The sequence below is a fragment of the Natator depressus genome, chromosome 5 (assembly GCF_965152275.1).
Source record: "Natator depressus isolate rNatDep1 chromosome 5, rNatDep2.hap1, whole genome shotgun sequence".
Lineage (NCBI taxonomy): Eukaryota > Metazoa > Chordata > Testudines > Cheloniidae > Natator > Natator depressus.
Genome location: NC_134238.1, coordinates 89,218,656 through 89,245,084, shown reverse-complemented (window position 1 = coordinate 89,245,084; position 26,429 = coordinate 89,218,656). Strand labels below are relative to the sequence as shown.

The 26,429-nt window shown below is 38.3% G+C and overlaps 1 protein-coding gene across 2 annotated transcripts in view; it reads right to left on the bottom strand.

Annotated features, from left to right (window-relative positions):
* Positions 1-5,589: 5,589 nt before the first annotated feature.
* Positions 5,590-26,429, bottom strand: part of AGTPBP1 (ATP/GTP binding carboxypeptidase 1) — a 171,614-nt gene continuing 150,774 nt past the window's right edge. For both annotated transcript variants that reach the window (XM_074953170.1, XM_074953171.1), the window contains one exon: positions 5,590-7,878. In XM_074953170.1, coding sequence (XP_074809271.1) covers positions 7,701-7,878 — 178 coding nt within the window. In that variant the 3' untranslated portion in view covers positions 5,590-7,700. The remainder of the gene's footprint in view (positions 7,879-26,429) is intronic.

Sequence of the window (26,429 nt, the reverse complement as noted above, 5' to 3'; positions counted from 1 at the left end):
ACTGTGCCCCAAAATTGTAACTTTTGCGGTGTTCTTACTGCTTAAGCAGTGCTTTGGGTTATTTGTTCAGTGCTGCACAATTTTGTAGAAAGTGGTGTGCGAACTGATCTGCAGTAATATTGTAATGTTGCTCTGCCTTCCTTGGGTCATTGTTAAGATTCTGGATGGTTATCCATGTTTTCTTTCTGCTGTTGGTCATGTCCACGCTTTCAATGAGATTCTGCCATGACTTGTTTTTTCTCCTTTAGTGCAGAGACCAGTTCTTCAAGAGCTGTGATGGTATCCTCAGAGAATAGGTCTGCTTCAAATTTCTGCTTGTATTTTGTATTCTGATCTGGTAACTTGGATGTTAGTTCTGGCACATAATTTGTTTTGCAGCCTCACAGAATACGCTTCTTCAAGACAACGTGCTGGAATTGGTTCAGTCTTGCTTACAACAGCACCAAGACCATTGGTGAAGCTCTTCCATTCTGCTTTCTTAAAACTAAAGCACTAGCAGACCGGTACTGAGTTCAGTGTTAAGGGTGCATTGATCTGGAATCAGACCCATACTAAGTTTGTTACATGAACCAGTTACATTGTTGCAAACAAATGCCATATCAGGGTTATAGCCAGGTTTCCCTTGGCTGCTGTTGAAAGAACTGGGGAGCTTGTGGTCATGAATTAAGCATGTACATCTGCCCATGATTCAACTAGTTCACCATTTTCATCAGTTATGCTATAGCTTTATTTGACACTGTGACTTTGTCACCAATCACCCACATTTTGTCACGTTTAAGGTTATGTGGACTAGTAAACTTGGAATTATTTGTATGGCAGTTTGTAGACAGATGTGATAGAAATGCCACCAGTGTCTACAATCAGGTCTTCAATGTCATTATTAGGTAGACCTAAGTAGCCAATTTTAAGGCATCTACATAGAAAAGTGCTTAATGCCCAGAAGCTCCCATTGCTCTTAGGCCACTTCTGCTTAGGAGTGCCTAAGGTTAGACAACCATTTTTTTAAAAAAATCAAAGCCTAAGGACAGTGCACCAGAACATTATGGTCCTGGTAGAACTGGTGGTCTTCCAATTAGATTCTGAAGGCAGACAAAACAAAGATGCTCTCTGTCTTCCTATCTGCAGGGTTTTTTGGGGAAGAAAACAGCCTCAATAGAAATTGAAATGCCACTTCTATTAAGGATGCCACTTCAGCATCAGCTGCCACATGACTTCGCCAAAATGGGAATACATTCTAATATATTTGCCCTTAGATTTAGTTTGCTCATCCTCTCCCTCTGGCTGGATTCCAACATCAACAGAAGCCACCATCTTTCTCCCCAGAGTTTAAAACACTTCTGCTTCCTTGGCATGGTGTGGTGCAGGGGGTGGGGTTACTGTGACCAAAGCAGAGACCTTCCTTTGCTCTGGGGGAAAGAGCTTGTGCTGTTGAGCTGTAGGGCGTTGTGACTTTTTCTTGTGTTTTCTGGTGTTTGACTTTTTTACTTTTCTTTTGTCTATTACACAAGGGTTTTATTTCTTCAGCCCTTTCAGAACACCAGTTGCTTTTTTTGTTAGTTGGGGCTCCCATCTGGAACTTAACCTCAGGGTGGTCCTAAGCCTCTGATATGCAACTGAAGGAGTAATGTGTAGGTAGATCCTTGTAACACCCCAGATCCTTCCCTTGGGAATAAGCAGTCAAATAGCAGAACAGACATCCTGCCAAATGGCTCACTTACTCATTCATTAAGCACTTGAGAAGGGATCCTGGTGCTTTTTTTTTTTCTTTTCTTTAAGTGGATTGGACTAGGAGATTTGGGGGAATTTTTGGATTTAGTCCAAAGAATCCTCGTTAAGAGTTTGTTGAGCCCTTGTTACTGAAGAGGACTGATTTAGCTTCATTGTCTGGTGTGGGGAAGAGGACACAGCATGCTGTCCAGATTGAGTCCATTGCTAGTGTTGCGTAGGCTTGGAGCAGCTGTGGAGTTTCCCTTCTGCAGCTCTTGATACGATCTCTTTGCAGATGGAATGGCCCTTGGCCTTCAGCTTGCCTTGTTTTGCCTGCTCCACCATGATGTGGGATGGAGTTACAGAAGAGAAGCTGCTCAGCAGGTGGCCCCTGTTAGGGGAACACGGGTCTGGTAAGTTTGGTCTATGGGGAGATTCTACTTGCTTCTGCCCCAAAATACGATTTTAAAAGCTAGGATGCTAGAAGAAGCAGTAGCACTGAACTGCTATACTTTTTGTGCTTCTGGAGGTGGAGAATGTAGTGGGAGGGCAAAGGGACATGGCCAGACTCAGAGCATCATGGACAAATTTGAACTGCATCCAATATTTGAAAAGAGGGGGGCACAGACTAATTGAATCAGGGTGATATCAAGTCAGAAACATTCTATCAAGGATGCCACTTCAGCATCAGCTGCCAAATGACTTCTCCAAACTGGGAATACATTCAAATATATTTGTCCATAGATTCAGTTTGCTCATCCTCTCCCTCTGGTTTGGAGTCCAACACCAACAAAAGCCATCATCTTTAACCTCATAATACACTTGAAAAATAGGCTTATTATTATTATTCATCTCCTCTTTTTGTAGGTGGAGTAATACAAGCAGACACATTAAGTGATTTTTCTCAAGGAAAAAGAAGGAACCAGTTTGAGCTAGGATTAGCTGCCTTCAGTTCTTGAGTCCCAGTCCTGTGTCCAGACCACTGCTCATTCTCTCTTTATTTTAAATCACTCTAAACTAAAAAGTTACCTTAAATACATGTAAATTAAGTAGTTTGGAGCTAATTTTACGAATCTAATGCATGAGTGTGTAAGGATAAGGTCAGAGTAACATAGCCAGGTATGCCATATGATGTATTAGGATCTGATTTGCTTCCATTTCCTCACACCCGTATCTTCATTTTCTCTTTACCAAAATTTAAATACCTAAAATTTGGGGAGATAAGTAAAAATTCTGTATTTACAGTACCCAATAATATTCAGCAGCAAGTGCTACAAAGCATTGATGTTAGTAATTTGAAATTCTCTTCTGACTACATTGCTGAATTTGCCTTGGAGATAACTTTTCCCCCAGCAGCAATAAAAAGGAAAAACCTATGCTATTCTACTGTTGAAGTAATTTTACAGTTCCTGATTAATATTGCTCTACCATGAATTAAAACAGCAACCATTTCTCTGACTGGCTAATGGTTATCACATAAGGCACAGAATCCTCTTGAATTGATTCAACTTAGACTTACAGTAATGGAAAATTATCTCATTTATTTAATTCAGTGGAACTCCAGTCATCACAAACAATGGAGCAGATTTCATTTTTTGTGAAAGAATAACTGATCTTTGGTTAATTTGTCTAATTGTAGGAGGTGGTTAAGGGTATTTACTTTAAATTTCTTATAGGCTTCTCAAAGAGATGAAATCAGTCTCTTGATATTATTCAAAAATAATTGAATCATACAATTTCAGACTGATTACATAGTATTTACCACTTGTCAAAGCTGTTTAGTATTTTAGATGTCAACGTGTTGCTTTGCGGGTGTTTAGGGTTTTTTTAAACAAACAAAATCAAAGTTTTTTTCCCCAAATTCTCCATATTTTGTCAAGTCAGGCAGGCATTCAGATCATACAGCATCCTTTTTCCTAGAGCCAGGAAGGCTATATTCTCCTCATCGTAGGGACTTCTCTGCTACCAAAGACAATGACGAAGTATGGAGCTGGTACAGGGGATCTTGCAAGTGATATAATTTAAGGAATATATATGATGTGGTTCTGTATATTATTTATGTATTTATTTTGTGAAACAATAGCATAGCCAATTCTTGAACACCCTTACCTGCCCTAATATACTAGCTCCAATGCATAGCCATGAAAGTTGTGGGCTTGTGCTGTATTAGGACTCCATCCTATAAACCATTTTGTGGGTCTTGTTCTTAATACTGAATGAAAATTATAAATGTACAATTGATATAAAAAAAACATGTTCAGTGGGCACTAACTGGGTCTCTTCCTTCCAGCCTCAGTTGAGGTGCCAAGGAATGAAGAGGCAGAGACTAAACCATACACCTCAAGGGCTCCCCTAAATGAGGAGAGAAACATATTAGTTATGTAGTGTGGGAAAAAGTGCAGTGTTACTTCTCTTGCTGTATCTGTACAATGGTGATCTCCGATTTGGTCAGTCTGGCACTTTTTACAAGCACCAAAAGCAATCAGTTTTCTAAAACTGATTCTACTCATTAGCCTGTGAATGAAAAGCTTAACACAATGCAGCATGCTGGCTTCTTAAATTTTTAAAAACTGACAGAATTAGAACATTAATTGCCTCATTTTTAGAAACACTGAGCAACCCCAGCTCACACTGAAAACTGGACCACACATGCTCTCATTAAATATACCTGGCAAAAGGAAAATACCACAAAATTAACAATTTCTATTTTCAATCCAATAAAATGTGTAGGGAAACGAGGCAATTATAATGATTCCTTTATTATATATTTTCTTAATATATTTATATCTGGGCATGCACAATAATACTGCCACAATTGTGTCTAGTACAGCATTACAATGAAAAGGTATCTGATACCTGAATTTTGATTTTGTAAGAAGGTTTTTACTGCTACTATTGCCTTATTTGAAACGAACACTAGTTCTCTTTGTTCAGTTAGACTTGCACAATATTTCACATCCAAAAACCATCACATACAAATTGACATAAATGGCAATCTTTGAAAATTACATTACATGAAGAAGGTTGCTTCCATTACATTCAAGGAAAGATGTCACTGCTGAAGGAAGAATATCAAGTTCGTGTTACAGTCTCTGTATCACACCTGGATGGGGAATACTGGAATTCATTATCTAGCAATGCAAAGCATTCAGTCTTCAGAAGCATAGAGTAAATATCACGACCAAAATCAAATGCTTATGTTACTAAAACTCATCATTATTTTGGAGGGAGGCAAAGGCATAGCCTCTTTCCTTATGAAGAATCTGTCATGGTTGTATTAAAGCTATCATGTAATACCAAAAATATGTTGTAAGGTCCTTGAGTCATAAAAAAATCAAGAAAATTTAGAATTAAGACTAGAATTTCATCTGTCATAACTAGCACCGAGATACTGAGCCATGTACAGTACGGTATATAAAACATGCTCTTGAAATTCTCATGCACAATGGATTCAGCCTCTCAAAACCTAGATTGAAATGAACATTGTTGTATTTACATTTCAGACTTGTATTTAAGTATCTGTTTGTAACAAACGCCCTGAATAAATATTTATTCAGTAGTCATTCATAACTCCTTTTGGATCATCTTCCAGAACCACTAGTCCAAACAGAGCTTCTACACAAACACACACACACTTATTTGGGACGGGCATTAAGGATACTGCACTATTGAGACTATCGAGTTCTTTAAATTGAATTAATACATTCCTAATGTTATCAGGCCACAGTATTAAAATGTTGAAATCTATACTACTACTAAAAACAACTACGAGTCCGGTGGCACCTTAAAGATTAACGGTTTTATTTGGGCATAAGCATCCATGCATCTGAAGAAGTGGGTTTTTTACCCACGAAAGCTTATGCCCAAATAAATCTGTTAGTCTTTAAGGTGCCACCAGATGACTCCGTTGTTTTTGAGGATACAGATTACCACGGCTACCTCTCTGATACTATATTACTACTAAGTCAATCTACACACAGAGATGCTAATTAACTTGCTGTGTTAATACAGCAAGTTAATTTAAGTGAATTTATTACTTATGAAGGGTGCTAGAGTAAGAGTTCTAGAGACTGGAGGACTATTTATACCCAGAAGGGGTACAACACAGTGGGAGCAATATGAGCTTCTCTACACTGCCCTGCTAATGTGTCTCAACCCTGATCTAGAGGAATGACCTCTAGGTGATAAGAGGGGATAAGAGAGTAGCAGGTTCAGTCCCTGGTGTCTCTGGTTATTGCCAAAAGTGCCAATTGTGATGGTCACTTTGCTGTCTGAACACCTGCTCACCAGGGAGTGGACTGAGCCTGCCTACTCATTCAATATAGGTCACACAACAATTAACATGGTCAGTCCTTAAAAAGAAAAAGTTGGAGGAGAGAGTATATAGGTGGTTCTATCATTCCCTTTCTTCTCCCGGCTGATCATTTAATTTTTTAAAAAATTTAAGCATAAGAGCATGCCATTACTATTTCAATGGCAAATACGCCAGCATTTCTCTCTCTACCCCAATTTCAAAACCAAGATGGCACAGTCTGTTGCTACCTACCTAAACTGGATTTGAACCAATGAGTTATTGGTAAAAGATTTCACATTTCCACTGACGATCCCCTGAGCCATCTTGCTCTCTGTGGTTTTTACTTCATGCACCAAATAAAAAGAAAGAAAAACAAAACACATACACACACACACCAATTTCATTTGCACTGCTGACACTTAAAAATCTCTTTAATTAGGGACCTGTTGCAGTATGGAAAGATATTGCTTGATGCTTTTAGATGTCCCCTTATGTTATACAAGCATTTTTCAAAAAAATAAAGAAGAGTCAGAACTGGCTCATATCAAGCAAGGATAATTAAACTTTTTGCTGTAGCAAAAATTCAGTTTTATAAATATTTGGCAGTAACTTCAGCTCCACATTAAATCTTATTCTAAGTGTAGGGGAGGTACAAAAGGACTTTGTTCATTCCCACAACATGACTATCTTTGACTCACAGGAAGACTCTAAACCAACATGGATACCACGTTTCCCCTTAAAAACATGCCCAGAATGAAATGAACTCATTTTGACAATACAAGAATTTGACAAGAATATTAAATAAGTTGCTAAAAAATACATAGCAAAAATAGATATACAGTATACACATTTAGCCACTTCTTGTCACTGAGTAAACTTGTTTCCAAAGCTAAAAATTAACTGATTGTGAAGATGAACATCTCTCTCTTCACCTGAGATGATGTGTTTCAGGGAAGAGTTTTATGCAAACATACAATTCATTGTAGGTGCAGGTGCAGTAGCCACCATAAAACACTTCTGACTAGTGGACTAACAGTAATCTTGCAAGAATAACTTCTTTTTTAAAAAGGCAAATTAGATGTCATTGTATATTTTAAATTATGGCTGCTGTAAAATTATAATCTCAGTTTATTAAAGGATCAAGAAACAAGCTCAACAATTGATCAAATTTTCATTTTTGTTTAATTTAGTAACTAGAGAATGAAACTGTTTCAAAGCAAGCTCCGCATTACTTCAAAAAAAAAAAATCGAGCATTTAACATAATTCTAAAGAAAAACCTCAACCTCAATAAACACACAAATTAATAAAAAACCTGTACATATGTATTTTTCAGGAAGAAACTCAAAGGACTGTACCACAAGGCATTTTAATATTAATTTCTGTATCTGACACACTACAATTTATAATGCATTTGTTGGTGATTAAGGACACAAAAAGCCATGCAACAATATTTGGTAGAAAATGAAATGGTAAAGCAATTGTTTGATATATTCAGTGCCAAATGAAGGCACTGAATTCCTTAAATAAAACAAATGCCAATATTATCATAAATCAGAAACACATTTATTGTCTTTCAGCTAAACTGGCTTCAATTACTTTTGTCTCTGAGCCAACCCTCTTGAGAGCCAGATACTTCCCTGTTTCCTGTCCACTAAAAACCAGGATATTCATTTTCTTCTTTGAGTCTACAAAGATGGCTCAAGGCAGGTGTGTCCTTGTCATTTCGGAGTCAGAAAGCCCCTCTTCTGGAACAGAGGGTTCATAATCGCCTGCATTATCAGCCAATTCAATGTCTTGCTCATCATTACTCTCTGCACTGTAATCAACTTCTTCAAGGAAGCGAGGCTCATCTTCATCTAGAACATATGTAGTGGGGCTGTAGAAAGACAACACACAATAGGTTGCATTAATCGCTTTTAAAGATTTAAATTCAGCTACAGTCAGAAAAACAATGTACTTCCTTATCTTGAGCTAAATGAATAATTCAAAATGATGCTCGTTTTAATGTAAGAAAATCAGGCTAATAGGAATAATTAACCTGAATAATGAATATAAACTGTGAGCCAAAATGACATTTATAAAGCTAACAAATTAATATCATAGACACACACTACATAGGATATATATGTAAAATATAAAGAAATTATACACAATTTAAAAGTCATTGAACGGGAGTAAGTTAGCTTTTTAGGTATGTTACAGGGCTTATTCCTTCACCCACTTACTTCCCTGGTCCTTCTCGCATGAACAGAGAGCAACAATACCCGAAGTCCAAAGGTACAGACAATTCGATGTTTATTGGGGTGAACTTCCAGCAAGCATGATTCCAGTTTCCTTCCTTAGTGTCCCCCTTCCCAGCTCTGACACCACAGAGCCTTACCTGTGTCCCTGCTCCCATTTCCGCCCCTTAGCAAAACATGATTCCAATTTCCCCACCCCCATTCCATTCCCATTCCCCCCCTTACTTCCTGATTGACTGAAGTCTATATAGTAAAACTTGAGTTCTGCTTAGCTATACCTTAACCTATCATTTTCCTGAAATTTAACTAACCAATCCTAACATATTGTAACATGATTATTTAACCAATTATATCCCACCACCTTAATTAGTTTACACCCAGCAAAATTAATTATACAGCAGACAGAAACAATCACAGAACCAGACAGAGACCATGCAAATAAACAATAGCAAAGTGGGAACTATAATGACAAAATACAGAAGTGAGGATTTCACAACTACATCTATAAAGACATAAGGGTTTCCCAGCTGTGTCTATTGATAAGTGAGTTGTTACCGAACAGAAAACTATCAAACTAAACTTCCTTTTACATCCTCTAGGCTCTTCCCTTTCTCTGGAGGTGATAGATCAGATCACCTTTCTCACAGCCCCAGATTGCCTGATTTCAATGTGACTAGTTTGGAATGTGAGGATATGACCATACGCGTCCCAGCTTATGGCTGCCTCTGCTGCTTAGCCAGAGATCTTAGCCTAAGAACAGGGCCTCAGACTGTCACACTAAGAGCAGGCCCTTACACCGGCAGACAGCGATTTTGATTTTCTTTTATACCTCTATAATTAGCTAAGTGATAAGAATACACCTAAACTCTTAGAGTACAGGCCTTTACAGACAGGCCTGAACATCTATATCCTAACAACGTGCTACTATATAACAGACAGAATATGTATTAACTGTGATAGGGACTGAACAGATATAAGAAAACGTAGACCCAGCTGTCAAGAGCTTCCAACTTCAGTGTTTTAAATTATAAGCTCGTTTTCAGATTGTAAACTTATGTTTTAGTTACAAAAAAAGTTAATTAGTTTGAAAAATGTTACAAAGAGCACTTTTGACTAGTTTGTAAATGAAAGCTTAAGTACTCACAAAGCAGGGGGTTAAGCCTTCTTTTGTATGCCAAATTATCAAGGTTATTTGAAAATTGTTCAACTTATTCATACTTTGCATAGATTAGTTTTTGAACGTCTTATCTTAAATCCTGCAGTTCACAGGCAGCAGTTAACTTTAAGAAGCTGGGTAAGTGACTATGGGATATTCTAAATGGTTTCTAGAGTAATGTGTTAAACTAATTTCTTCCAAGATTCTAAAATGATTATCTACCATTAGAGTAAACCAAGACTGAATATGCCTTTTTCACTACCCCAGAGTTTCCTATTATGAGAAAAAATAAAAATTGAATTTTTCATACCCAGGTTTATTATTGTCCCTTGGGACACAGGATAAAGCTATTTGCTTAAAAGCACTAAATGCTTCTAAATATTTCATAAAGTAAGTAGCTCTGAGTTCGGATGAGGTCCTAGAAAGGATCTGCAACTTATCCATTTTAAATTCATAATCAAATCATATAGATCCCCCATTAGGTTTGCCAAATGTTTCTACATTGGAGGAGCTGGAACTAAGGAATCAATAATAACCAGATACAACTCATAAAAACACAACAGGTGTGTTAGGAACATGTAAGGTGGTCTGGTTTGGGTTATTGTGTTAGGATCATTAAACAAAGCATTTCAATCAAAGTTATACATTTGAATTTTTACAACTTTTTTTTTTTTTTGAGGTACACTATAGGATCTCTTGACAGTAGCTCTGCATTTAATTTCATTACTGTTTCCACTCTAAAGCTCTTTTAGAGAGAAAGCAAAGGACCATTATAATTTGCAATGGGCTGAAATTTGGTGCAAATATTTTTCACTGAGCGTATTCTCTGTACCTTCAAACCTCAAGTGAAGTGTGTAACTGACAGCTAAGATTCACATACTGGGAACATGACCAAAAAACCTGGACTTTTTAGTTTAAAAATAGGTTTTAAAAGTACTAAAAATCAAAGGCCTAACAAATTAAATTAGCGTACACAAAAGAGAGAGACTAGGCTACTGTATATTACATTTACCCTTTAAATTTTTCAGAATCAGGGTTAAGAGCTTGGTTGTGCTTACTAAATACCACAAAAAGAAAAGCAATACAAAACTAAATGTGTTTAACAATTGTTATTTAATATTCTGGTGGCACCCACAGACCCCAACTAGGGCCAAGGCTAATTATGCTAGATGTTGAACATACATATATTGGGTGTCTACCCTAATTAGTTTACATTCCAAAAAGACAAGGAACATATGAAGGGTTAAGGAGAGGGATACAATCAGGTACTCTGACTGGCCCAAATAAACTTATAACAAGACTGTTATTCTAGTGCCTTTACATGAGGCTCACAAGGCACTTCACAAGCATTAATGAATTAAGTCTTCAAGGTATCCTTGTTTTACAGATAGGGATACAACATGGCACTGAACATCTATGGCAGGGCCAGTAACAAAAGCCAGATCTCCTGACTCCCCATCCCGTGATTTAACGATGTGACTGTATTCCTTCCTCTAGAAAATCATAATCCACCAACACCTACTTCATTTGAAGGAAAATAGGTTGAAATTTTCATTCAACTCTTTGGAAAATTACTTCCTGCAAGAAACCACACTCAAAACACATCTCATCTCAACAAGTGTGTAGACTATTCTGGGATTTCTGCTTCGGATCACTCAACACAGATATTGATTTGCTAGATTACACATACAAGGAGTTCCCACTGCAATTGCAGGATATTCTGTAAAAAGAAAAGGAGTACTTGTGGCACCTTAGAGACTAACAAATTTATCTGAGCATAAGCTTTCATGAGCTACAGCTCACTTACACGGCTGCTGCTCTGAAACAGGATATTCTGTGTAATTCAATTCACAGGAAATGCAGCCATTAATTCTGAACACTGCCCTCATTAACTCATAGTTGTGAGAACTGAAAAGTTTCACAAAACTAATTTTTGCAGTGCCAATGACATGTTTTTCTAGCCAGTGCTACCATTAAGTTAACATATAAAAATGTATTATAATAGACACTTATAAAATTGATTTGTTTAGTTGCATGTAACTTAGGATAACAGAGAATGCAATGGAGTCTTCTGCAAGAGATACTCTCCCCATCAGGTAAGTTTACTGTAGTTTTAAAAAAAATTATTTTACACATACACAGTCCAGAACATGTTGCAACTGTCTTGATGATTACGCAGAGAACTGGACATTTCAGCAAGCCACCTTCACTTCTAGGAGCTTACATTCTGTTTACCAAGTGACAGACTATGTCCCAGTCTACATTCTGAATACTAAAAAAACAGTATTGTGGCACCTCAGAGACTAATAAAAAATTTATTTGGGCATAAGCTGTGTGTGTATTATATATATATATATAAAATCTTCCTCCTGTATTTTCCACTGCATGAATCCGATGAAGTGGGTTTTAGCCCACGAAATCTCATGCCCAAATAAATTTGTTCGTTTCTAAAGGTGCCCACAAGTACTCATTCTTTTTGCTGATACGACTAACACGACTACCACTCTGAATTCTGTGTTGCAATACGTGTACAAGACAGTTGCAATATGCATACAAGACAGAAAATTATTGCTATTTTAACTCCGTTTTAGGTCAACAACTAGCAAGTAGTATTAAAAACAAGCCAATACCGTAGCTTTGTCTCAAAAGAGGCATCAGGGAACATTTAGGTATGTCAAGTTTTTATCTTAACATGATCATCTTTTTAAAATCCAGAGAACAAAGCAGAGTAATATAATGCACCACAGACATTTGCAACTGCCAATCTGTGTTCAAATCTCAGGTTAGAAATGTAAGGGTAGTTTAATCTTTGATGAAATTTTTACTAATCATAAAACTATCAATACAATAATTATCTTTTTTCACTCAGGAGAAGTCCAGTACTAGAAGAGTTAATTTACAGGTCAGGATTAGCAAAGCTACATGGAGAAGCTTGCCTAAATATCTGCCCCTATTAAGTCTGGCTCTGAAATTATTTTCATTTTAACAAGTTTGCCTGGCTCTCCATGGCACCCACTATGCTATTATTGCCCATTCACATTCTACTGAAATAAAATATGTTAGGTTGTGCTTATTTTGTCTACATGTTTCATTTCCTTCTGTACCCATCGAAAAGTATCCGAGGGTCTGGTACAGTTAACAGCCAACAGGCCCTCCCATGGCTCTATTTCTGATGTAGTGAATTTATCATATCATCCTTTGATATTTGTTCTTCGAAATTCTTCTTAGCCTTCTTTAATCTATATTTTAGAATGCATCTAACAAAATTTAGACTCTACTCCATTGTTCTCACTTGTGCTGGATTTCTACATTTTTGGTGATGAACATTTGAACCTTGCTGTTTAATCAATTTTGTTTTTTTAATATCATGACATGTCTTGGGACTCAATGTATTTTTAGCTGCCTTCCATGCTGATTCTATGGATTTTAATTTCCTAACTTTTCCCTTGAGTTGTTTCTAATTAACATACTCAATAATCCCTCCTCCCCCATCACCTCTTGCTTTTCTTTTTAAAACAAAAATTAATAATAAATTGGTTTATTATTATTAAGACTGGTGGATTGTCATGGATTACATAATGTGTGCTTTCTTTAAAGCCACAGCTGTTCAAGTGACCCCTTTAAAACTTCTTTAGTGTTCATATATTTTATTTAAATTTAATTTTTACCCTTACAAGTGTGAAGATAAACTTCTCAATGAAAACTAAGTGTAACTTATGAGTGTTGCAGGACTCAGACTCTCAAACAAATAGTGCTTTTCAAAAGTATACCCTTCCTTTATTCAAAAATATGTTTAGAAATGACAGGATATCTAGAAAATCATGTAATTTAAAAATGCATAAAATGCTATATCAAAACAAGACCTACTATAATTTTTCAAATAATTTTGGCAATATTTTATGTTATGTATTTTTCCTATTTGAATGAATGTTTTGGTACACTTACCAATAAAAATACACTAATCTGTTGGAAAAAAGTTGTGATTTTTCCCCCCAGCTAAAATGGCTATTTTTGCCACAACGAATTCATGATTTTTCCAGTTTTGTTTTTTTCTGATACAAAACATGTGTCTCATTTTTCATTATTCAAATGCTTCAGTTGCAGGAGAAGTCAACCTTGAAGGAAGCAAAAATTTTCTATAACTTATTAAAACACACTTACATTAGGATATTTACAGTGCTTTACAAGAAGAGATTGAGAGTTTCTGCCCAAAGACTGAAAGTTACACCACCACATGGTATCAGCGAGAGACAGAAAAACAACTGGCAAGGAACCAGTGCTTGCTGCCAAAGGAGTTTTGACAGGGAAGTAAAAGTGGGAGGAGAGGAGTCAGGGAGTAGTGCAAAGGAACCAGCTTTCCACGTCCTCAGTTCCTTAGAATTTACCCAGAGATCTCCAGATATCCAAGCTCTTGGAAGGCCATGCTCCTACAGTAGCTAAAAAATCTCCTCCCTTGAAGGCAATATCACTCATGGAACTCAACTTACATCTGCTTCTGGAGTTCCCTTGGGTAATTCTCCCCTTCTATGGTTTTTTCCTATGTGAGGAGGAAAGATCTAAAGGACAAATTTGAAAAGCAGTTCAGTGTCCAACTTCTATTCACAATCAAAAGGAGCTGGGTGCCATCAACCTTCCCACAAAGTGAGATGGGGAGGAAGCATTTGTAGCTGGTTTCCGTCTCCTCATTTCTAGAGCTGGTCTCCTCCTTGCCATTTCCCAAAATTTCCTATCTTTGTTAACTCTAATGAGAAAGTAATATGAGAAATCCTAAAGCTCAATCTGTGTCTGCTATAATTAAACAAAATCTATAAAATGAAAACACTGGATAACCTAGAACAGTGGTTCTCAACTTTTCAGGACTACTGTACCTCTTTCAGGAGTCTGATTTGTCTTGCGTACCCCCAAGTTTCACCTTACTTAAAAATACTTGCTTACAAAATCAGACATAATACAAAAGTATCACAGCACACTATATCTGAACAATCACTTTTTCATTGGAATAGAAATATGGTACTTACATTTCAGTGTATAATAATATAGAGCAGAATAAACAAGTCATTGTCTGGATGAAATTTTTGTTTGTAGTGATGTCGCTAGTGCTTTTTATGTAACCTGTTGTAAAACTAGGCAAATATCTAGATGAGTCGATATATCCCCTGGAAGACTTCTGCATACCCTTGGTTGAGAACCACTAACCTAGAACATACTGTGTGAGCCTTATAAAATTGAACAAGGCACCAGAATTTCTGAACAAGGTCAAGTCATCAGACAAAGATAGATAATGCTCATAAATCCCACTAGTTATGACCAGAGTCATATGTTTTAATTTCATTGCATTCATAGAGCCCATCAAACCCGTCAGCATCACAACCATAATTCTTACTACAGGACCATTATTACATGTAGCCTAATGGTTTCTCTTTGGGGAAACTGGGGGAAAATACTGGAAAAAGAGTTCAGAATAATTAAAGGAAAATAAATAATTTAAATGTTTAATTCATCGCCTAAAATGTTAAAGTGCATTACCAGAGGGAAATAAGTCTAGTTATTGCTTTCTTTTTTGTAAATCAAACATGCTGCTGACTCAGTTGAAAATGCTCTGGTTAACTTAAGGTAAGTACATCCAGATGTAATGAAATACTGAAAAGTACTTTAAAATGTTGGCCTGTCCTCTTTCTCCCAAGTTAAGGAAGAGGAGGTCTTGTGTAATTACCTATACTATTTGTTTAATTACAGTGTTTCTGAATGCATACACCTTTTGTCTTTTAAAAAGGAGACTTTATCTCAGACATATTATTACAATCAGCAACTTCAGAAAAGTATGTACAGTAACTGTTACCTTATTTACCACAAATATTCCAACTGGGACACTATGGCCTTGGACTATTTCCCAGGCACTGTGGAAGGAGGTATTTATCTTGAACAGAAAGGTTTCTGGAGCTATAAAATTAACCCCATTTCTTAGGACAACAGCAGCATGGTTCTTGTATGGACAAGGGAAGTAATTTCACAACCTGCCTTTTGGAGGTAAATGGTTTTGTCTTGTATAACCGGTCATTTGATTAATCTTGTCCTTTGATGATAGTCAAACAGAGTCCAACATGCCTACCTACAGAATGCCACTAGGACTTGTACCCATGTTTCCATAATGCTTGATTGTAGGACTCCAATCAACTATTCTGAGAAACTCCAATGTAGCTGAAACCACCATAATGTTGTGATTTATTATTATTCTTACAGTTCAGTAGCATTTAGAGGTCAGGACCCTTTTTCCTGGGAACAGTAAAAATAAAGAGGCAGTCCCTGCCCCAAAGAGAATTATGTTTCCCAATTCACCAGAAATGTAAAAATGTTCCAGATCAATGTAGGACATTCTTGGTTGAGTTCTATCTGGATACCAAAAGCTAAGAGAGAATTCACGCTGAATTACACTTCTCTTCAAATGATCGGCTGTTGACTATAGATGTTCGTGGTCTGGATGAAGGAGTCCCTGCTTCAAGGGGTCTGTGGTCTTTTCCTGTAGGTCCAGTATGGGTTCCTTGGCTGCACAGGAAGTCCTGCCTTGTGGGCAGTAGAGAATTAAGAGGACTTCAACTCTCTGTGGTTTCCCCTTTTCTGTATCCTTTATGTGAATTGCCTTGAAAACAAATTATTTGCCCAATGCATTACTTCCATTGCCACAGAGAAGCTTCAACCTCTACTTACTTTCTGGTTTTGGAAGGGATACAACATACATGCCTCAATCATAAACCAACCTCTAATGGGAGGCAAGAGAATTCTTCCTTGTGAGCACTGTAATAGCCTACTATTTGGCTTCTTATACCTTCTTCTGACATAAATGGTGCTGGCCAGCATCATAGGCAGGATACTGACTAATTGGATCACTGGCTTGATCCCATATGGCCATGTGAGAGAGAGTGAGTGTGTGTGTTTTGTTCAGACACACCACTAACAGCTGTCAAAATGAACTGAAAGATTGCATATGCTGAGATTTTGGAAATTTGTCTTCCACCTATACTCCCTACTGTGTGCGGCTTGTTTCTGTAGTGAGAACATGGAGCTCTGGAGTGAAAATTTGGTTGGCTTTCATCATGTTGTTTGTGGGTAGGTGAGTACAAACAGGACATTAAGATGTGATCTGAGATTGACACCTAGTTTTGCATTTTATCAGGTGTGTGGTTCTATGTCCTCAGGAGAAGCTTTCGTAGATGTATTTTGAGAAACCCACTCACAGGATGAAACCAGCAATCCTGCCCACTGGAGATAATTGGCTATGGATGAGCACTGTCAGGAAATGACTGATGCAAGGAAGCTTTGGATCTATGCAAATCTTCATCATCATGATAAAATTACAGTTTGAGCCATCCTTGTTTTGACCACTGGATGAGCAATTCATTGGGTTCAAAGCTCTTCAGGATTTTAAACAACTGGTGGCTATTAATCCTTTTTAGCAGCTTTCCAAGTTACAAGTGTCCCCCCACCCCGGGGCAAGGCACTGATTCATATGTTGTCTATGCATGTGTAATTTGCAACCTGTACCTTGCTGTTAACTACCCACGTCTGAAGATTTTGGGTGCAGAAAGTAGATCAGAAAGAAGGGATTGTGAGCTCTTAGACACAAATGCTTGTTTCATCGTTGTCACGCTGAGAATTTTGTTGGTTTGGTAGAAAATGTAATTAGGTTTCTTGGAAGCTTCTGCTCCAGATTTTTACCTCTGCTAAAGTAACAGTTCCTTTTTGGATACCCGGGTGCTTGGTAGTGACCAATGGATTTTTATGCTGACTTTCATAGAGGCCTCAACCCTCACTGTTATCTCAGCTACTAATTTCTCTACTGTTCTTCCAAACAGCTTCTCGCTGTATGCTTATATGCACAAGGTATCTGTGTAACCCAGCTTCCTTGTAGCCAACGAGTTAAAAGCCATTGCTATTGTCACAAATCACATCAAGGGTTTGACCATGACAGACCCTGAGAGGTCTCACTCTAAGCAAGGCTCATATCCCTAGATGATGAGCTACATGCTTGCCACCAAACACTCTTTCCTTACTAAGTATATGAGGAATCTTTGCTCAGAATAGTTATTGCTGAGATTATGAAATTGCTGTACAGTGTGTTCTCATTCCTATGGTGTATGTGGTCTTTTGGAAGAAAGACCCTTTCCAAAGGTGTTACTTTTTCACAGGTGGAGCTACTGCTGCACCAACTCTAGGCTCCCAAAATGTTAGATAAAAACAAAGAAATTTCATAATGCTTTAGTTTAACATTTGGTTTTAATCAGAAGCCCTCATTTGGACCTTATATCCTCAGAGGTGGTGTCTATACAAAATCATACATTTAATAATGTTTGAAAGGGAAGATATATTATTAATATTAATGAATTCCTGGCAAGCCACTGGCATCCTGTCCTGGAAAAGTCCTGCACAGAAAGTTTGTTGGGGTGAGTGGCGGGTGCTGGGGTGTTTAGTGCATGCATGGTACTTCCCCTGGCTGTTTATACTCAGCTGAGAAAGAGTACTGGTACAAATATGTTGTTTGTAGAAGTAAGTTGCTAGATGTCTCCATGAACCTGAAGGGTTGCCATCCTGATCCCACAGGCTAACTAGCACCCAAATAAGTACTGTAGGAGTAACCTAGTTCGACTCAGGGCTTTACTCAGGAGCCACTTTGAACATGGGAATGGATTTCTCACTTCCTCTTCTCTAATCCCATAATGGTGTTACTTCACAGGGAGTGGAATCCTCATGGATCTCTGAAGTGCTCCCTGTGCTCTAATGTGCACTCAAAGCCTGTGGAGTAGGGAAAGGGTAGAGAGACAGCGAGACCCGTTCCCACCTTTCCTGCACTGGAGGTAGCTCCTCAGGTGAGGGGAGGGGACCTGAGCTGCCTGTACAACTCAGAGCCCTGGGTGCTGGCAGTGCGAGGGCTGGCTGGCTATGTAATTCACCCTATGTAGAGCCTGTGAATGCCACCTCACATAGGGAATGCTGCTTCGATTCAGTGCAGTGCTTGCAGGACAGCTCGCATTGCCCAAGGGTGGCAGAGGACTCCTAGCGAGGTGCTGAAGTGGCACATCTGGCTGACAAACTTCTGCACTGCCAAATACCCAACCCAGGAGAGGAATGACTGATTATAGGTTGCTAGTGCACAAAAATTCAAATTATAGTTAGAGTACAAAATTGTTGGGAGAAACTGAATTGCCAACTTTTTCTACCAACAGCGGCAGAAAATCTGGGGGCCTGCGATGAAGGGTGGGACTTACTCCTGAAGCCTTCAGAACAACACTGGACCTCCTCCAAATTCCATAGGTGGGGGTCATTAATGCATGAGTGATGAATTAGAAAAGCTGTACAGTAGAAATGAAACTGTTCCACTAATGCCTGATTTGAGATATCACCAACAGCTTCTTGCAAAAGAATGGAAAAATTATAGGACTGTGCAGTTTATGTACAAGGATTAGGTCAAAATACCCCCTTATAAAAAGGGGGTCCACTTGGTTTTATGCCTTCATTCAGTAATGCAACATATATTATGTCACTTAAACAGTAATCAGTGGTTTGAAAGTTTTTTTTTTTCATCAGAGAGATATTCCCTGTACCTATGGGGATCTGAATCTGCTCCCACTGATTTTAATGGAAATTTTGCCATTGAAATCAATGGAACAGGATCAGACTTAAAGGTATACACTGATAGAACTGGTTATGACAAACAGGCAGCAGTTTTTAAAAAAGTCACACACAAACATTAATTAGCTTTAATGCAGCATTAAGACAGAAACAAGTTGTTAAAAGTCTATTCCACAAGTTAAAGGATGCTCCCCACACATTTTATATTACACACACACACACACACACACACACACACGTTTATATGTGAAAGTACTATATTTTGCAGTTTTTAATACAATATGACTAAGTGAACATAATGGAAGCAACTTAAGTCAGGAAATTCTAAATGTTGAGTGCTAATGTTATATTAAGACATTTAATTTCCCATGACTTTTAAAGAAAAAGAATGAAAGAAGTGAGAAAAATCTGAAGTATTTGGCTTCAAGTTCCTTGATCCGAGGCATAATCTAAATGCTCCCAACTATGGAAATATAAGTTACTGAAGCACCATGCCCCAGTGGCACTAACAGAAGCATTCTTAACTGGCCCAATTCCTTTCGTGAAGAACCATTTGGCTGCAATGCTCACTCTCTCTACCAAGTACCTTACATGGGGAATCCTAAATATGTTTTTGAAAGCTTCTTTACAGATGCATCCAACTTCAAAATATTCATTAATTTAAAATTGATTGAGCCATTCTTCAAAGCTGGCTTGATTTTTGTTTTGTAGGTGTCACTGAAAGACAAGCTACAGTTGAAGTTTCTAGCCTCAGTCCTTTGCAAGTTATCAGAGAGCAAAATTTTCTGATTGAAATTTATGAGCAAAAAACATATACTTTATTACCAAGTAGCTCAAAAACAAAATCACCTGATTTCACTACAAATTCCTCAAATTTAAGGCAAAAATGTATGAGTAACTGAAAAGCAAGGTTAGAAGGGAAATCAGAATTCAACCTTAACTATAGCAGGTGTTTAGATTATGCTGTGTGCATACACACATGCACATGAACACACCAGAACTCTGCTGAGATGAGTTTTACTAGAGAATTCTTTCAAAAGCAATTAAGCATGAGAAAAGTGGTAATAATTCCTGCACAAATTTAGTATACCATCAAAATCTATATGTTGAGTGATATAAAAAGGATAGAATAGAACAGGAAAAGGTTCACAAAAGGGCAACAAAAGATAATCAAGGTTGTGGAATGGCTTACATATGAGGAGAAACTAAAGATTAGGGTCTGCTCAGCTTAGAAACAACTAAGGAGAAATATGACAGAGGTCTACAAAATCATGAATGGGGTGGACAAAGTGAATAGATATGCATTAACAACTCTTCACACAATACAAAAACCAGGAGTCACCCGAAGAAAATTAACAGGCAACAGGGCTTAATACAAACAAGAGGAAGCACTTTTTCACATAATGCACAAACAACTTGTGGAACATATGTCCTTGGCATGCTGTGAGCACCGAAAGTATAACTGGGCTCAAAAAAAGAAATGGATAAGTTCATAGACGATAGATCCATCAATGGCTATTAACCAAGATGGTCAGGGGCACAATCTCATACTTGGGGCGATCCCAAACCTCTGGTTTACAGAAGTCAGGACTGGACAACACAGTGAATCACTCCATAATTGCCCTGTTCTGTACACTTCCTCTGAAGCTCTAGTACACGCCACTGTAGGAGATAGGACACTGGGCAGGATGTATCATGATCTGACCCAGTAGCTCTTATGTGCTTGTATCATCTTTTATAACTATTCTATGAGTACAGTTATTTCACAACAAACTATATATCCACCTGTGCACATCATTTTACAGAACAGCTTACAATTTTGACTTTATTAGGCTGGTTAAAAGAGGTTTTAAGCACCTCCCATATGTTATTTCCCATCACACCACCTACATTTTCACTTTTATTCCCAACCTTTCAGTGATGTTAGCTGTCCCTTCCTCCAAGGCCAAATGCAACTTCTCTCACAGCTCATTAACGTTACTCCCCACATTGTAGGTAGAGCTGTTGCATCAGAGAATGACAAGAGGTGTTCATTGCTCCCTACCTTCCTGCGTTTAGGTCGCTACAGACCTTTGAGGTGCTCCATCCCCATGGGGAAGACCAGCCTGTTACCTCCAGAACACTGCAGATCCAATACTAGCTTTGTCTTCACTGCTAAAAAATGTGATTTTACTATGAGATAACTAATGCATGATAGCTTTCCTGCTGTAAATGCCTACTGGAGACATGGTACTGTAGTTTAACCAAGAGGTAAAATAAATATCAAACCTGAGTGAAGAGTATAGTGTCGACCTCCCCGGCTTGCCTCACAGTAAAAGCTACAGGCAGGGAGTTTGTCTCCGCTGGGATTTTACAATGAGAGAACTATCACACATTAGTTATTGCATTGGAAGTAACCATCTTTTTATTTTTAGCAGCAAAGACGAGAGCAAAGATGAGGCTCTATCCGACATGGCACAGTGGTAGACTAGGAGCAGTCAGCTATCTGCTTCTTGCACTATCACTACTAGTCTCATTTTCTTGGTTGCATTTTGATTCAGTAATATAGATATTATTTGATTTACAGAATACTGTAATAAATTGTTTTCCTCTGTACAATTTATTGTGATCAACGGAAGCAGGATGACTAGCTGCTGACCTGGAAAAGTTGAGATAACACCTGTGATGTAGAAAGCGTTTAGCAAACAGATTACTATATTGTATGGTCTTCATCGAAACTTTGAATCATACACTCTTCATGTGACAGCAGCAACATAACAGGTGTTTATGAGTGGCTATTACTTAAAAATACAGGAATTTTAAGTGTACAGATTTTGTATCATAGGATCTGTGTAGTTCCCCAGGTACACCATGTGGCTGCCATAGTGGATACACAGATTATTTTTTATTAAGAAAAAGAAGGATTGGTACAGGCATTAAAAAATCACGATAATGTTTTCGTACATTTGAAAATGGACAAGAGATCAAATTTGAGACCTAGAGGTATTTGTTTTTAAATGTGGGGTCTGCAGCGTTCTCATGGACTGTGTATGTATAATGGTTCTCAAGGGCATGTAAAACACAGTAAAGAGGTATTCTATTGTTTTCAATTGCATAAATCAAAATAAAGGGAACAAAAAGGAGAAAAACAGAAACAGATATTGTAAGTTGAGCCAACAGTTTCTTGTAATCTTTTTTTAAAAAGGTCAGTTTACTAACAAAGTGTAAACACCATGCAAATAACCACTTGAAGTTGTGTTACTCTCTTTACTGTAGAGAAACATGCACCTGTTTTTTGGTAGAATGAAGGGCTCACAAAGGGCAGCTACACTATCCAGAAGCAGAATGGATTAAAAACAAACCACTGCATGCAGTGGCTGACAAACTAGCCTTACAATCCTGTCACATGCCTGTGAGGTCCCACAAGTTTTCATTTAATTAGCTGGGGTAAAAGGAACAGCTGGAATGCATTTAACATGGCAGATCTCCAACACTTCAATTCTATTGTCATTCTGGGGGGTGACAATCCAGAGGCTATTTATGAATTATTAAAAACAGCCTGATGAACTTTATGCCAATGTAACTGGGGGTGTGACCTGTAGTGTTTGTAATTAATTCCTCCATGGTTACTAAGATTTCAAATATACAGTACTTCACTGCTTCTGTATGCAGTCACAGAAAATGATTGACTTGAGTTGAACAATGATAGGTAAAGAAGTTATGAAGAATGGGAAGGAAACATTTTTTGGTACCTATGGAAGGAGCTGTGAAATACATCAGGAAGAGAAGAATTTCTTCACAAAAATCTTAGCAACAGTTATTTAGCTGCACTCTATGGTACAGTAGAGAACTTTTAAGCTGTTTCTTTTATCTGCCTCTTCTTTTAAGCATAGTCTTTCACTATTTAAAAAAATTGAAGGAAAAAAATTTTCCTGGGGGAAAAAAAAGTGGTAATTTTTGAAAGGAGAAATACTACAGACATACTGTGATTTAGTGATAAAGCACAGGGCAGGGAATTGGGGCCTCCCTTGTGGTATTATAAAATTGGCTGCGTGTGTTATGGATTGCTTTCTTCTCTCAAAAGGATCATGTATTGGCTAATAGAAAAGGCAGCATGCCAGATAAAATGGACCAACAGTATTCTTGTTGGGCTTTCTCTGCGTTCCTAAGGATTAACCTACAATGCGTTGTTCCCACAAAGTGAGAAAAGGTTATGCTATTTCTTATAAAATACAGCATAAACTAATTCACAAGGCTGCATAAACTTAACCCTGTATTAGCAGCATTTGGAAATCCCCTTCTAAGCAACAAAAATTATTTTTTCCACACACTAAATTTGTCTAATATAGCTCAAAGCACACGCAGCATTTGTTTATCACTGGCCCTCCTTTAAAACCAGTTCACAGAATTCTGGCCCATCTTTGCCAACATACTTTTGCTACCTCACTGCACAAGTATGGCACCAGGTAAAGCTGCAGCTAAAGAAAGCTCAGGCAAACCTCATGCTGCAGCCTGATCTCAGAAAGACATCCTGGCTTTCCTTGGCTTTTGTGGGGGAAAGTGCAGTGCAAGCCCAGCTATGTAAACATTAAAAACTCAGCGCTTTGGTTTTCCAATATGAGTGTCCAAATTCAAAACAAATTTCTTGCATGCTGTGCTTGGATTATGAGGTAGAAAGAAGCAGACAGTATGCTACTGGCTATGGTGGCTTGGCTTTGTACTGGCTTGCAGAAGTAGGCAGCGGAAACCACCCTTTTCCACTGTGGAGTTCAAGGGCATCCTTTTTGTCCTGGCACAATCCTGATGACGTTTTCAAGCATGCATTCTATACTCTTTGACTGTACATTTCTAGGATGGGCTGCCTTGATCTCTCCCGCCATGGTAGAGTACTTTCCCATACCACTCTGCCATGAGCACCGGTGGTACCAGAGCTGTTGAAAGCCCAGCAACACATGGACCCGGGGAACCTCGAGCAGTCGCCCTCTCTGGGCACTCTCTTGAGTGATACATCAGCCAGAATCACCACCACCTATACGTATAGCAACCCAGAATCATCACTGCCTATAAGTATAGCAATGCTGACTTCACTATCCCTATAGTTATTACCTGGGACTCCCTACAATCTACCCCCAGGCTTCATGGCTACGTTCTCACATACTTACCATGCTGATGGCTGCTGCACAGCCCCATACCAAGCCTGACTTCATATCTGCATGATCTTTATAGTAAAGTTTTAGGGAGTTTTGTCACTTCTCTCTTCCTGTTTGCTAACCTTTTAAATCTAACAATGTCTTTCTGGAAGTTGATCAGTGGCCTTGGCTGAGGTACCCTTGAGGGGCACCTCCTACAGGCCTGGCCTCGATTACTAGAATGAAGAAACAGACAAGGAAGGACATGTTCATTCATCTGTTCAGCAGGGCTGAGGCCAGTGCACAATGGAGCGAAGACTAAAATAGATATAGGATAAGGCTTGATAAAAGGAGGATAGCAGTACTGGGTATAATATTGAGAGGGGTGTATTTGCTTATTATAAAAGTATATAGGTAAGAGGTAGGGGTGGATTAAGGCTGTAACACAAGACCTACAGGCCCCAGGTCTGTAAGATATTTAGCTTAGCCAAACAGGGCCTTTGACCTGAATTAGGCTGGCATGAGCAGCTGACCCATAAATAATCTTACAGCCATAAAAAAAAAAAGTGTTCTGTTACAGTAAATACTTGTGCTAATGCTGAAATTTAAGAAATGTATATTGCAATGTACCAGCTAAACCCAGCTAGAATATTCTGGGGATTTTTGCAGACATTGGGGTGTCAGCATCATGCTAACCGTAAGTTGTTTGGTGTCTGAGTAATGTCATTATTATAAAGAGAACTAACAAGTTAGCCTATGAAAACTGGGGCACCCCAAATTTAGTGGGGTGTGAAAGTATAGATAAGTACATGAATATGTATGAACCAAAATGAGTATCAGCATAATTCATTATAAAAGGTATTACCTGGACTATTTGCCAGGGGAGTCATCAGGATGACTACCACTAGTGATGACAAAGATGATGAAGATAATGTCTGACACTCCGGGGTGCCCCAGCAGATGTGAGCGATACCAATCTAATATTGGTGGTAATCTTCCTGATGCTGTAGCCTCTCAGGAGACCAAACCCTTAACCACAGGTACCACTTAATGATCTAAAAGATTAATCAATAATCAATACACCAATCCATCAATTAGGCTAAAAGAAGAAACCAGGGAACGCTCTTTTGAGGAAAGGCAGAACGACCTAGAGGTGCACAGGAAACTGCACCAAGATATTATACAACTCCTCAGACAGCAGACCCAAGTGCTACAAAGTTTTATGGAGCAAAACTCCGAAAGACTTGCACCCCAGCAGCCATTACACTGCATGTACATTTCTATCTTCCTGGGACCTGGGCCATATTCATTCCCTGCCAGCATAGCATGCCATGGTATCACTTCCACTGAACCCAGTGGAAAACAAGAAGAATTGCTATTTGTATTTATACACTGCCCTGTGATTCAGCAGAAGCTATCAGCACTTTGCACTTTGTTCTTAAACGATTTACAAGTATTTTTGTTGTTTGTTACTGTCCAGTAGTTTTACTTTGTGAAAATCCTGGTTTACAAACAAACAGTCTTACACAACAGATGTGACCACCCTCCACCAAATCTGATTCCCCTCAAAGTCATGAAAGGTGTTAACAATTCATTTAAAATTCATATACAAGCCAAGTGCAGTTTATTCACGAAGAGACACAAACTAACAAAGCAGCATGCTGCCTGACTATGACACACTGTCACTCTCACGGCCTCCTTTAGCCATATAAAGAAAAGGAGTACTTGTGGCACCTTAGAGACTAACAAATTTATTTGAGCATAAGCTTTCGTGAGATGAAGTGAGCTGTAGCTCACGAAAGCTTATGCTCAAATAAAATGTTAGTCTCTAAGGTGCCACAAGTCCTCCTTTTCTTTTTGCGGATACAGACTAACATGGCTGCTACTCTGAAACCTGTCATTTAGGCATATAGCGGCTAGTCATTCAAAAAATAAACCATCATTCCACTTCCCCCCTCACTCTGCCAAGAATATGCCCCCCTTTGCTGAGCAATTATGTAAAACACAATATTAAATAATAGAAATATTTGGCTTACTGAGATCCAGGCTACTCATGAGGCATCTCTAGAGTACTTTCAGTCTACCAAATGCACATTCAACCGTCATCCTGCAAGCGTTCAGATGATAGTTAAATCTTTCCTTCCTGTTGTCCAGGTGCCCAGTGTATGGCTTCATGAGCCAGGAAAACAAAGGGTAGCATGGGTCCCCAACAATCATAGTTGGCATTACAACCCCACCGATAAAAATGTGCCATCCCAAGAAAAGTGTCCCTGCTTGCAGCTTTTCAAATATCCTGTAT